This window comes from Macrotis lagotis, chromosome 5 (assembly GCF_037893015.1).
Source record: "Macrotis lagotis isolate mMagLag1 chromosome 5, bilby.v1.9.chrom.fasta, whole genome shotgun sequence".
NCBI lineage: Eukaryota > Metazoa > Chordata > Mammalia > Peramelemorphia > Peramelidae > Macrotis > Macrotis lagotis.
The window spans coordinates 22,892,589-22,907,989 of NC_133662.1; the positions used below are offsets into that span (position 1 = coordinate 22,892,589).

The window sequence follows — 15,401 nt, forward strand, 5'->3', positions numbered from 1 at the left end:
TCTGACCACTCTACCCCCATGGTCCATCCTCTCCTTCATTCACATCCCTACCCCTTCCCCCTGCCCCCCCTTTCTTACTCCAGATGTCTATACCCCATTGAGTATATATGCTGTTTCCTCTCTTAGCCACCTGTGATGAGAGCAAAGATTCCCTCATTTCCCCTTGCCTTCCCCCCTTCCATATCATTGCAATAGCTCATTGTAATAAAGAAAAATCTTATTATATGAAATATCTTGGCCTATTCCCCCTCTCCTTTTTCTTTTTCCCATTATATTTCCCTTTTTTCTATTTTTACACCATATTTTATCTTCAAATTCAGCTTTCTCCTGTGCTTCAACTACAAAAGCTCCCTCTACCTACTCTATTAACTGAGAAGGTTCATATGAGTATTATCAGTGTCATTTTTCTGTACAGGAATACATGCAGTTCATCATCATTAAGTCCCTCATATTTTTCCCCTCTCCTCCAATCTCTATGCTTCACCTGAGTCCTGTATTTGAAAATCAAAGCTTCTGTTCAGCTCTGGCCATTCCAACAGGAACATTTGAAATTCCCCTGGTTCATTGAAAGTCCATCTATTTCCCCCTGGAAGAGGACATTCAGTTTTGCTGGGTAGTTGATTCTCTGTTGCATTCTAAGCTCTTTTGCCTTCTGGTATATTATATTCCAAGCCCTCCGAGCTTTAAATGTAGTTGCTGCTAAGTCCTGTATGATCCTGACTGCAGCTCCACAATGTTTGAATTGTGTCCTTCTGGCTGCTTGTAATATCCTCTCCTTGACTTGAGAGTTCTGGAACTTGGCTGTAATATTCCTGGGGGTTGTTCTTTTTGGATCTCTTTCTCCGGGGGATCGATGGATTCTCTCCATTTCTAATTTTCCCTCTGCTTCTATGATATCAGGGCAATTTTCCTGTAATAATTCTTTGAAAATCATGTCAAGGTTCTTTTCCTGATCATGACTTTCAGGTATTCCAATAATTTTTAAATTATTTTTCCTAAATCTGTTTTCTATATCAGTTGTTTTTTCAATGAGATGTTTCACATTTTCTTCTAATTTTTCATTCTTTTGGTTTTGAAGTATTGATCCCTGATTTCTCGTAAACTCATCAATCTCCCTGAGTTCTATTCTTTGTTTTCCTCGGAGAGCTTTCTTATCTCTTTTTCCATCTGACCAATTCTGCTTTTTAGAGCATTCTTCTCCTCAAAAACTTTTTGAACTGTTTTATGCATTTGACCTAAGCTGGTCTTTAGCATGCTATTTTCCTCAGCATTTTTTTGGATTTCCTTGACTAAGCTGCTGACTATATTTTCATGTTTATCCTGCATCTCATTTCTTTTCCCAGTTTTTCTTCTCTCTCCCTCATTTGATTTTCAAAGTCTTTTTTGACCTTTGTCATAGCCTGAGCCCAATTTCAGTTTTTCTTGGAGTCTTTAGATGTGCTTCTTCATCTTCAGACTGAGTATTTTGATTCTTCTTGGGCTCACAGGCAAAATATTTCTCAATGGTGTTCCTCTTTTTTCTCTGCTCATTTTCCCAGCCTGAGCCTGGTTTTGGGGTGCTTCCTGAACTTTTGGGACACTCCCACAAGGATCTCAGTGTGTGAAGCTTTGTCCTCCCTCCTGCTCTGTCAATGACTATAAGTGCCCCCTCCGCCATGGGGCTGAGGTGGGGGGGGGGGGCCTGCTGTTCTATGGAGGGGCCTAGATTGCGATCAGGATCTTAATGTGGTCAGAACCCCAGAGTCCTGTTCCAGGGGCAGAGTCTTTTTTCACTCCCCTCCCTAGGTTTAGTGGGCTCATGCCCTGGGGGCTCCTGCTTACCTACTCAGCCTGCTTCTGTTTCCTGGATCTGGACTGCTTTGGCCATGCTGCTGGCTGTGTGCCCTGAGGGCTGGGCTTCATGTGTCGCTCTGGCAGAGGTCTCCCCCCCACCTCCCGTTCCCCCAAGTTGTTCCCGGTGCTCCTCCCAGGCGTAGGTCAGGAAACTCCCCTGCTGCTGTGAGCTGTGGCTCCCAGCGCCCTGGGGCTGCCTCCAGGAGGCTGAAGTTCTTTCCCTCTGGCGGGCCACTGGGCTGGCCCTCCAACCCCAGGGAGCAGAGCCTTTCTGCTCTTTTCCAGGTTGCCTTGAGTAGGAGAACTGCCTCATTGGGTCCCTCTGTGGGTTCTGTCTCTTGAAAATTTAGTTAAGAGTCCTTAGTTTACAAGTTTTATGAGCAAGTGGCTAAGAGAGGATCATCTCTTGTCGCCATCTTGGCTCCACCCCCCGAATTCAAGTTTCTTATCTGTATTAATACAGTGTATGAATGTCAGTGGTGGAATTCAAATATAAATCTTCTGGACTACATGTCCAACTTTCTCTCCACAGTGGTATAGTGTAAAAGGATTCAATGTAAGAGTCAGAAGAGTTTGTATCAGATCTGCCAGATATCAGCCAGGTAACTTCGAAAATCATGCTACTGCTGTTGTCCTCACTTTCCCCACTGGTGGAATGAAACCACTGAATCACATGATTTTTTAAAAATCTCTTTTAGTTCCACAATTCCCCATCCTCCTTTTTTTGGGAGGGGAGGGGTGTGTTTCCTAACCTCACTTGGAAGACCACAGAAATCTTACCAGAACTAAGTTTAATTGATTCTTTCTAATAATAAATAATTTTTGTTGTTAAATCCTTTTTTTATTCATTTCTTTAGGATGAAATTCTCAAAGCGGCAGTAATGAAATATGGGAAGAATCAATGGTCTCGGATTGCTTCACTGTTGCATAGGAAATCAGCAAAGCAGTGCAAGGCCAGATGGTATGTGCAAGTCAGTGAGGAATACCTTGGAAAAGCTTAATGTGTATATAATGATAATGGGGTAAATGAGACAGTTCTTCAAATTATATTAAAGAAAGAAAAGGAATTAGGGTGTAGCATAAAGATCTATGAGTTGGGAAAACTAGATCCTTGTCCTAGTTCTCTTATGAGCTTGTGTGACTTTGGGCAATCACTTCACACATTTGAGCCTCAGTTTCCTGGCAAATTGTAATAGGCATACTTATGTCCTATGGCATGGAAATATGAGGGTGGAAGGAATGCAATTAGGACTTTGGAAACTCTAAAGCAGGGATAGGATCATTTGATCTGGCACTGCCACAGCAACCACAGACAGGAGTGAAAGTTAAATAAATCTAGGAGATCTTCAGAGGTGAATTAATTAAATATTTCATCAAATAGAGCAAGTTAATGATGTTATAAATAAAATAACCCTTGAAAGAAGAAAGGTTCCCTGCTCTAAAACATTAATGGAAGGTACAAAGAACTTTGGAGTGGATGCTGAACTATAAGTTTATGTTTAACATTAGGTAAATTTGCTGTTCATTTCCATTGTTTCAATGAAAAATAAGGTGTTTAGTGAAAGAATAGTGGATTTTGAAACAGTAAGATATAATTTTGAAACTTACCCTTTTTGACCATAGTCAAGTCCCTTAACCTCCTCATTCTTAAAACAGGGATAATAATATTTGTGATGCCCATAATTGAAATATGAATATTGAATGAAATATGTGTAGTGAAGTGTTTTGCTTAACTTGAAATAAATAATCAAATATTAATAGTTATCATTGTTGTCATTATTAAAGAGGTAGTATGATATAGTAGAGAAAATGTTGAACTTGGATTCTTAAATATAGGTGTGGCTTCATTCATTGTATTTGTAACCTCAGCATCTAGTACAGTGCTTGATATATGGTAGATGTTAATAACTATAATAATAATAATAATGTTAATTATTATCACAAATGGTAACATATATTGCCTTAACTTTACAGAATGTTTGACACATATTATCCTGTGATTCTTATAAGAATCCTGTGAAATAGGTATTTATATTATCCTCATTTACAGAAATCTGATGAAAAGAGAGATTAAGTGATTTGTCATGAGCCATATAATTAGTAGGTTACTGAAGTAGGAGTCTATCTCAAGTCTTAATAAACTCTTGATTGATTGATGAAATCTTATCTCTGATTACTTGCAAACTGTTTAATGATGGATATTTTACTTAGGCTTTCTAGGCTTCGGGCAACTTTCTAAGAGTATAAGTTATTGATAACATATTGATAAAGGAAGTTTATGCTCAGGCCCTTGATATATTTGATGTCTTATCATGATTATGCTTCAGACCACAGAAATTTAATCTAGGTTGTAGCAGAAAGATTTCTTATCTGTCTTACTAAATAGTCAAAAATAAAAAACCCAATCTGTGGAGTTATCTTTTATCTATTTAATGTCATATAATGTGTTTAAATGCATAAAAATACATTTTAAACTGAAATAATCCATAATATTATCCCAAACACACCTGGAAATGTTTGTGAATGGTGAAACTGACCCTTAAATGGAGAGGGACCTTATGGATACCATGGCTTTCAGATAGTGGGAAGGGGAGAAAAAAATTTATTAGGTCTCAGAGCAGGTAGGGAATGATCATGGGCTCTAGCATAAAAAAGAGGAGGAAAAGAACATGATAATCTGGAACATCCTTTTGAGACAAGAAATTTATTAGGGGTCCATCAAGGGTGCAAGAGAATCAATCCACATTACTAATTATGGGATAACATTGGTTTTTTCTGACAGGTATGAATGGCTGGACCCAAGCATTAAAAAAACAGAATGGTCTAGGGAGGAGGAAGAAAAGCTTTTGCATCTGGCCAAATTGATGCCCACCCAGTGGAGAACTATTGCCCCAATCATTGGGCGGACGGCTGCACAGTGTTTGGAACATTATGAATTTCTACTGTGAGTGAGTCTTGGAAAATTCAAATTGTATGCAATCAATGTTGAATAAAAACTTTGGATTACTTCTTTTGATTTTAAACAATTTTAGAATAAAATTAAAGGAGCTAATTTAAAAAAATTCTTTAATGGTTAAAATCAGTATCAGTAGCCTTACATTATTTAGATTTAAGCCTGCCATAGACTAATGTGAATTGATCAGGAGTGTCAGTTATCTCAAATTTCAGTTAAATTGAAGAAAAATTAAACAGGAAAAATAGCATATAAAGTAAAGTGCTTTCTTTTTTAAATTTTTCATAATTTTTTTCCAATTACATGTAAAGATAATTTTCAGCATTCATTTTTTATTATATTTATTTTTATTTTTGTATAAATGATTTTTTATACATTACTAAAATATTCTTATTTAAGAGTAAACATAATACTCCTCCCCAAAAAAAGATAGACCTTCATGAGCAGTAAAGAGAAAAAAAAATAAAAATAAAAAAATAATAAAAAATGCTTCAGTCTGTGTTCCAACACCATCAGCTCTGTCGCAGATCTTTCGCATTCTTTATAAGTCCATCACAAAAGCTACTTTCATATTTTTCCACTGTTGCCATTGCTGATCACAACTCCCTCCATTTGTACTTCCCCACTACCATATACTATATTTTCTTTCTCCTTTCCACTCTGTTCCTCTACTTAAATGTGCTGTATGGTAGCTGAGTGGCATAGCAGACTGATTGATGACTGGCCCTGGGGCCAAGAGGTCCCAATACCACCCCTAAGGCCCAGCAATCACCTGGTCCTGTGGTCCCGGACAGGCCACCCAATCCTCGTCCCTTGCAAGAAGTAAAAAAGAAAATGTGTTATATCTGTCCACTCTCCCCCATGGTCCACCCTCTCCTCCATCACTCACATCCCCCCTCTTCCCCCTGTCTCCTTTCTCTCCTTCTTACTCTAGATGTCTATACCCCATTGAGTATATATGCTGTTTCCTCCCCGAGCCACCTCTGATGAGAGTGAAGGTTCCCTCATTCCCCCTTGCCTTCCCCCACTTCCATATCAATTGCATTGCAATAGCTCATTGTAATAAAAAAAATCTTATTATATGTAATATCTTAGCCTATTTGACCTCTCCTTTCTCTTACTTCCATTACATTTCCCTTTTAGCCATTGACTCCATTTTTACAATATATTATATCTTCAAATTCAGCTCTCTCCTGTGCTTCATCTATAAAAGCTCCTACCTGCTCTGTTAAATGAGAAGGGTCATATGAGTATTATCAGTATCATTTTTCTGTGCAGGAATACATGCATTTCATCATCATTAAGTCTCTCATATTTTACCCTTCTCCTCCACTCTCTATGCTTCACCTGAGTCCTATATTTGAAGATCAAACTTTCTGTTCAGCTCTGGTTTTTTCAACAGGAACATTTGAAATTCCCCTGGTTCATTGAAAGTCCATCTTTTTCCCTGGAAGAGTATGTTCAGTTTTAATGGGTAGTTGATTCTTGGTTGCATTCTGAGCTCTTTTGTCTTCCGGAATATTATATTCCAAGCCCTATGACTTAATGTCGTTGCTGCTAAGTCCTGTGTGATCCTGACTGCAGCTCCATGATATTTGAATTGTGTCCTTCTGGCTGCTTGCAATATTTTCTCCTTGACTTGGGAGTTCTGGAACTTGGCTGTAATATTTCTGGGGGTTGTTTTGTTTTGGATCTCTTTCTGGGGGAGATCAGTGGATTCTCTCCATTTCTATTTTGCCCTCTGTGTCTAGAATATCTGGGCAATTTTCCTGTAGGAATTCTTTAAAAATGAGGTCAAGGCTCTTTTCCTGATCATGACTTTAAGGTATCTGAATAATTTTTAAATTATCTTTCTTTCTGAGCTTTTGAGTATTATTAGAACCCACCCCCCCCCCCCCGCCCCCCTCAAGGATCTCAGTGTGTGAAGCTCTGTCTTCCCTCCTGGTCTGTGAATGACCATAAGTGCACCCCTCTGCCATGGGGCTGAGGTGGGGGGGCCCTAGAGTGTGATCAGGATCTGAATGTGGTCAGAGCCCTAGAGTCCTGTTCCAGGTATAGAGGACAAATCTCGGAAGTCTCACCATTCCCCTACCTTTTGGTAGGCTGGGCACTCAAGGTTCAGTTGCCTTGGAGCTCCTGCTTACCCGCTCTGCCTCTTTCCTTTTTCTGGATCTGGGCTGCCATGGCCACCGCTGCTCACTGAGTACCCTGAGGGCTGGGCTTCATGCGCTCGCTGTGGCAGAGGTTCCCCTCCACTGATCTTCCAAGTTGTGCCCGGTGCTCCCTGTGGTGTAGGTCAGGAAACTGTCCCCGCTGCTGTAAGCCCTGGCTCCCAGGTGCCCTGGGGCTGCCTCCATGAGGCTGAAGTTCCTTCACTCTGGCAGGCTGCCCCTCTAACCATGTGGAGTGGAGCCTTTCCACTATTTTCCAGGTTACCTTGTTCTGGAGAACTGCCTCACTGGATCTTTCTGTGGGTTCTGTCTCCCGAAAATTTAGTTAAGAGTCATTATTTCATAAATTTTGAAATATTATAATGAGAACACCTAAGAGAGGCTCGCTCTTCTGTTACCATCTTGTTGCCATCTTAGCTCTGCCTCCTCAACATTCATTTTTTTGTGAGATTCTAGGTTTCACATTTTTCTCCCTCTCTCCCCATGACAATGAGTAGAAGTTATACACGAACAATCATGTTTAACATATTCCCTATTAATCATGTTGTAAAAGAAGAATGAGAACAATAGGGGAAAAAGTACGAGAAAGAAAAAGCATACAACAAATTTTTAAAAGTGAAAATAATATACATTGGTTTGCATTCAGACTCCATAGTTCTTTCTCTGGATGTGGATGGCATTTTCCATCACAAGTCAATAAAATGTATTTTGCATCAGTCCTTAGACTAATAGGCACAGTTCTTTGAAGTTCTTTATTATTTACTTTATTACTTTAACTCCAGTTTGATTTCTTCAGTAACAATATGTTCACATCTCTAATTCTCCTCAAGAGTATCTCAAAGATCTACTGAATTTCACTAGGACGAGGTTTTGAAAGCTATGGTTACTCTTCTTATGGAAGTATATTTTAAGAGTATGAACAAAGTTCAGTTTCCTCTCAAAATTTCTTGGGGAATAGTAGGATGTTATATATTGGAAAAAATTTTTTTGTTGTACACATTCTAGTCTTAATTAATTCTTATTTTAAGAATCACTTAAATCTGAATGGATATCTTGAAATCACAGTGGTAGATTCTGTTTAGGGAAGAAGGAAATAGTATATAACAAAATGTTTGCAGCTAAACTTTTGTCTATGACAGTGTTTTGAGTCTACAGTTCCAGTTCTTTTTTCCTACTGATTTTTAAAAATGTGGCCTTGGCTTGGTTAAATAATGTCTTCATAATTCGTCTATCTGTTGAATGGGGCAAAATGGCCTTTTATATGTGTCTCCAGAGGCACAGTGTATCCTTAATCTTCTTGAAAGAGTATTACCATACTATGAAAGGATTTTACTTTAAAAACTAGTGACCACAGAGAAAGAAAACTATACATTAATGTGACCAATTCATCTTCATTTCCTGTCTTTTTCCTCCAGAATTTCTTATAGGTTATTTGTTCACACCCACCATATGCCTTTCTGTTGCTCTATGTAATTTTTTTAGTTCTCATTTTTCATACTTCAAATGCAATTATAACCTGTCCTGCTATTATATTGCAACACCAGTTGAACAATATTAATATTGAAAAGATTTGCCTTTGTTTTCATAGAACTCTTGAGTTAATAAAAGAGCTTTGCAATTTCTTGAAAGCAATCCAGACTGCTCTCCTTTTCCTGTTTAACTCTAGGCCTCACTAGTTCATCTGTATTGTCTGTCCAAGATACATACCATTGGATCACATCTCTGACATGCCCATCCAGATGTTTGTTGAATTCTTGTGGAAATCCTGGCAGTTGGTCTTTCCTGTGTGGATGGACAGACCAAATTTTATTAAGGGATTACAGTTCTCTTCTGGGAGGCTCTGCAGGATCTGGAGCTTAATATAATCTACTCAGTATCATCTGCAAACAGGAACATCTGCAGGACCTCACCATCTAGAGGGAATCCGTTTTTTACAAGGACTTTGTACTGAATCTCCATCATCACAATTGCGAATACCTTTGGAGAACATGTCTTCCTGTTTTATGCCTTGCCTGGTGTTTAAAATCGAAGGTTATTAAAGAAGATGATTTCTGTTATATCTTGTATTGAATTTTGAATGTTTTGACATATAAATGGGACATAAAAAAAGTCTATAAGGAGTTAATTTGTCTTATTGAAGCAAAAAGCACTCTTAAAATAACAAATACAGTGAAATCATATGCTCTACATCTTTTAACTAATTGTGAAATGGTAAATATATGGTCCATTGTTTAAGATTGCAGAGTAAAACCTGCTTATTCTTTTATCAAGGCTGTCCTTGTTTTATATGTAGATGACTCATACAGATTTAACATAGATCTGGGGACTTGGTATATAGGTCTGTAATTATTCATATTCTCTTGGTTGCCCTTTTTTTATGAATAAGATCTGGGATTTTTTTCCATACCTTTTACATATTCACCTCATTCACCTTGTCTCATGCCTTTTCCCATCTTTATTCTTTTTAGTGTTACTATCCCTGATGGTGAAAATGGCTGTTAAAAATGACTTTTGTAATTCCCATTTTTTTCCTAATGTTTCTTGTTTTCCTTCCATGTTCATCCTTGAATGTCTTTGGGATGCTTTGACTTATTTAGATGTCTTACCAAACTTTCTTTGAACTCATTTTACTCTCCACTACTTCATAAGATAGTTCTGTTTTTAAATGTCCATCATTTTTTTTAGTATGCTCTTACTTATTTATATTCTTACTTACTGTTGCCTTTATCAGCTGTCTTTCTGTTTAGCAAATAAGTCAGAAGTTTCCTGTCTATGGTTATTTCTGGACTTTTTTTTAATCTTTTGGTTAAAACAATTAATTTACATTATTTGAACTTGTTTCAAATAATTAGACTTGGTTTCCATGTAATTTTTGTTGTTCATTTTAAATAACTTGTTTATGTAGTTCCAGGGTTAAGTTGTTTTCAGTCATTCAATATTTTTCATTACTTTTCTTGAGTTTTATTTTTTAAACTAATTTTGGTTTTAACTTGAAAGTTTATGGTCTGACTAGAAAGTCAGGTGGTACAACCATGCTTAGAGCTGATTCACATCAACAATACATCTTTTTTCTGTTAAAATATAATTTCTTTGTTCTTTATGGAATTATCCAGTACTCACCAAATCTAGTGTCTGCTGACTTAGTTTTAAAAATTTTATTTATTTAAGGCAGTGGGCTTAAGTGACTTGCCCAAGGTCACACAGCTAGGCAATTATTAAATATCTAAGGTTGGATTTGAACTCAGGTCCATCTTGACTCCAGGACCAGAGCTCTATCCACCATGCCACCTAGCTGCCCCTGATTCATTTTTTTGAAGAACATGTTCATAAGGTTAGAGGTATGAGTCTTTTCTGTAAATTTTAAGTCCTTGACCTCTCTCAATCCTCTTGACCTCTCAATCCTCTTCTTGCTTTCCCATATATTTATCCCATCCTCACCTTTCCCTACATTTATATTTGTTATCAGTTACTTGATTTGATTCAGAGGATCTTATCAAGTTCTTTGTAGAATCTGTCTCCCATTAAAGCAGCCAATATTAGTGCATAAGCTGCAGTTATTTTCATGGTCATTTTTTTGCAAATGCTTATTATTAGTTTTGTAATAATTGATGATACTATATGGCATGAACTGATGTTTCTTCCTGCTGTGGGTATATGATAAAATTTACTCTGCCAGCTTCTTTCTTTTCCATCTATCTATTTAGCTGTAAGTTCCTTTTTCTTTTTTCTGGTTTAATTTATAACAGGAATCCCAAGATTGATATGACACAACTCTTCTAGGAATATGTCCATTGGTTTGGTCATCAAACAGGTATCTCACATTTAGAAATCAAAAATCAAAGTTTAATGATGATGTGAAAATTGTGTAATTTTTGGCACCTTCTCTGTTTGGTTTCCTGCCCCTCTGCCACCATCTCTGCAGAAGTGGAAGGAACTTTTGTATAAATATACCTGCAAGACAGTTTTTTCAAAAAGAAAGAAATTGTTACTAGTTCACAATGGACTTGGGGCCACAATATAAAAGGTCACATCATGAAAATGTTAAGAGGATAATGTGCTAAGGGATCATTCACAACTATATGTAAGGGGAGAATTTCACCTAAACAAATAGATAGAAAATAAAACACAAACTAGAAAATTTTGACTTCATGAAACTTTATAAAACTCCTTACATGTATAAAATCAATGAAGACAGAATTAGAAGAGAATCAGCAAAATCAGAAAATACCCTTCCATACCTTTTTTAGTTTGATAACAAAATAATATAGGAACTTGACATAATGACAGGAACTTGATGGAATAAATGTGGGAGAATGGTGGTAAAGATAAAGTGTCAAAAGTTTTTAAACTAAACATTAACTGTGAAGTAAAATGTTTTGTATAACAATTTTTTCTGTCAACTTTTATTTAGTAAAAGCAGGATGAAACTAGTGAAGAGTTTTTTTTGCAATAGAACTTTTAATTTTGGCTATTTCATAGATATAACTCTAAAGCTGGGGCAAGTGTACATGTCTTATAGTATAAATAACCTGATGCCCTCTTTCCAGGGATAAAGCTGCCCAAAGAGACAATGAAGAGGAGACAGCAGATGATCCACGAAAGCTCAAACCTGGAGAGATTGATCCAAATCCAGAAACAAAACCAGCAAGACCTGATCCAATTGATATGGATGAGGGCAAGTGTTTTCTGATGAGGAACTCGTCTTAACTTTAAATTTTAACTTTCCTCTCTGGAGTTTCTGCTCAGCTTTTGGAAACCTTTTGGCAATTATTCTTTCTTCTTCTTAATACTTTCTTTCTTCAGTGGTTTCCATTTTTTTGTTTCTTTGCACAACAGGGCTCTTTAATTGTCTGTAGATGAACAATGCAACCTCTGTAATTACTGTGGGGAAGAAGTGGGCTGGGTCATCTGAATCTTGCTCTAATTCTACTCTGAGTGACTTAGGTGACTAAGGGAAGTTTAATGTCTCTTAGCCCTAGATTGCAAATGCAAATAGCTCATTTATTGTGGTGAGAATGAGATGGGATAATATTTGTAAAGTGCTTAATTTAGCATCTGTTCTAGATGTTCTATATATGTTCTATAGTATATGTTCTGTAGTAAGTGCCATATATTCTATAGTGAGTGCTATATAAATTCTAGCTGTTATTATTACCTCACAGGGCTATTCTGAGGGTCAGTGAGATGATGGATAGGAGAAGACTTTGAAAAAATTTAAAATACTATACAAATACACTCAATTCTACCCAAATATATAAACCTTCATAATAACTCATTACAATTTTACTGTGAGGGCAAACCTATAATGCTACAGGAAAATATACTTGAGGGAAAATGATATTTGGAATATGAACAATTTACCCTTTTGGTATGTGCTTAATTTCACTAACGTTATTGAGTTGATGATGAAACTGAAAGGATTAGTTTTTTTTAGCATTACATAAGGATTGGGTGTTTAATTTCCATCTTTTAAAATCCTTTATTTAGAAAGGGATAATTATATAGTAAAGTTCAGTAAATTTCATGTTAAGGGGAAAGAATCATTTGTACTACATAGATTCATAGTACCTTCCTTTTTCTGAGTGGAGAGGTCATAAGGTATTTCCCCCACAGATGAACTTGAAATGCTCTCAGAAGCTAGAGCCCGTCTGGCAAATACACAAGGAAAGAAGGCCAAGAGGAAAGCAAGAGAGAAACAATTGGAAGAAGCAAGGTTTGGTTTCCTTGATAGTCATTTGTTAACCAAAACAGTCACAAACCCAATGAAAACATTGTTCCGCTTTTCACTGTTTTATGAATACTAAAGAATTGTGTTCATCTTTTCTTATTGTTAATCCTTAATTTTGTCCTAATACTTTGGAGGTATCATAGTTTTTTCCTGTTAAATAATGTAGTTATAGAAATGATGGGTTTTTGAAGTCATAGCAGAAATTAATATTTTTATTGCTTGATTTTTACTTTTTTACTAGCTATTTATGTGATAAACTAGCATTGTTTCATAAACAAAGAGGATAATTTATAACTCATAGTTTTAAGACTAGAAGATCATTGATAGTATATGTTTTGACTCGAGTGTTAATTGATTAGAATGAGCTTCTATTGACAGACCAAGAACTGACTAAAGATACTCACTCTTCTCTAACTAAATTTTAGATTTTTCCTTGAACTTTATGGAAGTGCCCTTCTATTTTACTTCTAGAAGGAAAATTTGCACTTAATATTTTTGTAGAGGCTAGATGATTGTTTTTTTATATTCCAGTAAGTCTTCTTTTCTCCTTTTTCTCTTGCTTTCTTTCCTTAGTGGGTTTCTTTTGCTTAGGTCAGCTAGCTAGCATGGTGGACATAGTGCTGGCATTGGAGTCAGGAGGAAGGGGCTTCAAATCTGACCTCAGATTTCTGACCCTTACTAGCTGTGTTACTTTGGGCAAGTCACTTAACCCTGCTTCCCTGGGATCCAGGGCCTTTGCCAGTTGTCCTGATTTATATCTGGCTACTGGATCCAGATGAATCTGAAGGAGAAAGTGAGACTAGTGACTTAGCATAGCATCCTTCACTCAAATCCAAGTCATGTGCTTGTCATGGCATCACCTCCCTGATGTCATGCCTAATCACTTAATACAAGGTATTTAGTTATTGTCCAAATTTGTCCATATTTATTCTCTGGGCCCAGATAGTTGAATCATTTTCCTTACTTATTATAGTTTTCCTTAATCATTCCATGTTAATAAAATTTTCTAAAGCTTCTAAAATCTTCCTTTTACTAGAGGTGTTATGGTTGTTTTTCTAGGTTTTAATTGATACTTCCCATATAGTTTTAGTACGTACAGTATTAGGGCCTAGTTTGAGGTCTCTTTAAAGTCTCATAATTCAGTATTACCAGGATCATTTATCAATCCATAACTGAATTGGCTGCTTGATTTTTTTTTTTTTGGTCATATTGTTGGGATAGTGGCAGGTATGTTCTGCTCCATACCCCTACATCTCTTTCCTCTATATTTCGGGATAGGTGATAATGAATAAAGTATGATCAAAGAAGTAGTGTCTCTAGCTGTGTCTTTGTCTCTGACTGCAACTCCATAAATTCTCTTAGCTGGCAAGTGAACTTGAGAATCTCTTATCATGAATGATATTAGTATTTCAAAATTGATGTTTTAAAGATTCTTAATTTTATTTTAAGAAAAGGCAAAATAAGTCCACTAAAATAGTATTTATCCATAAGCCTGTTACTTTATCTTATAAAGTTACAGATCAATTTTTCTTTTCTAATTTTAATCATTTTCTCCTTCCTCAGGCGACTTGCTGCCCTCCAAAAGAGAAGAGAACTTCGAGCAGCTGGCATAGAAATTCAGAAGAAAAGGAAAAAGAAGAGAGGAGTAGATTATAATGCAGAAATTCCATTTGAAAAAAAGCCTGCTCCAGGTTTTTATGACACATCTGAAGAAAATTATCAGGCACTTGATGCTGACTTTAAGAAGTTACGACAACAAGATCTTGATGGGGAGTTAAGATCGTGAGTAACTTTTTAAATTTATCTCAAAATTTTCATTATAAAGTACACCATCACACGACAGTCAGATATAAGGAATAAAACCTTATATTAAACCCTAACCATTTAACAGGGTAGAACCAAATGAATTAAGTAACAAACAAGAAAGCATTCTTACCGAATCCTTTCCAAGTTTAATAGATTGTTTGAAAGCATATATATGTGTGTATGTATATATATATTTACATACTTTTCCATTTTCTTTTATTTTTTCCCCTTAAAAACATTTCTTGTCTACTTGTTTTTTTATTGATATTTTATTTTATTGTTTCAATTACCTGTTATAGTACTTTTTCAACATTCATGTATTTTTTAATTGTTAAGTTACACAGTTTACTACAACCTTCCCTTTCCTTCCCCCCTCCCCTTGGCAGCTAACATTCTAGTAAAAGTTGTACATATACATTTGTGTTTAATGTATTTACAATTAAGCATTTTATGTAGGAGGAATTAGGACTAAGGGGAAAGAAAGAAAACCATGAGATAGGAAGGGAAAACATCAGAGAAGATTTAAAAAAGCAAACATAGGAAACATGGAGATTCTATGGTGTTTTTTTCCTCTACTGGATATGGATGACACTGACTATAATAGGTTTCTCAGGGCTGTACCTGATCTCTGAACTACTGAGAGGAGCTGCATCCATCATAGTTGATCAGCTCACAATATTGTTAATATGTGCAATGTTCTCTTAGTTCTGCACCCTTTGCTTAGTATCAGGTCATGTAATTCTTTCCATGTTTTTCTATGGTCTAACTATTCATAGTTTCTTACAGAACAAAAGTACTCCATAACATTCATATACCCTAACTTATTCAGCTATTCCCCAGTTGATGGGCATCCCTTCAGTTCCCAATTCTTTTTAACTGCAAAAAGAGCTACTCTAAGTATTTTTTAATA

At 36.3% G+C, this 15,401-nt stretch overlaps 1 protein-coding gene across 2 annotated transcripts in view; it reads left to right on the forward strand.

The window, feature by feature from the left end:
• LOC141523688 (cell division cycle 5-like protein) overlaps positions 1-15,401 on the forward strand; it is a 53,813-nt gene that overhangs the window by 1,564 nt on the left and 36,848 nt on the right. For both annotated transcript variants that reach the window (XM_074237072.1, XM_074237071.1), the window contains exons 2-6: positions 2,691-2,794; positions 4,616-4,777; positions 11,505-11,632; positions 12,571-12,670; positions 14,249-14,467. In XM_074237072.1, the coding sequence (XP_074093173.1) occupies positions 2,691-2,794; positions 4,616-4,777; positions 11,505-11,632; positions 12,571-12,670; positions 14,249-14,467 (713 nt within the window). The remainder of the gene's footprint in view (positions 1-2,690; positions 2,795-4,615; positions 4,778-11,504; positions 11,633-12,570; positions 12,671-14,248; positions 14,468-15,401) is intronic.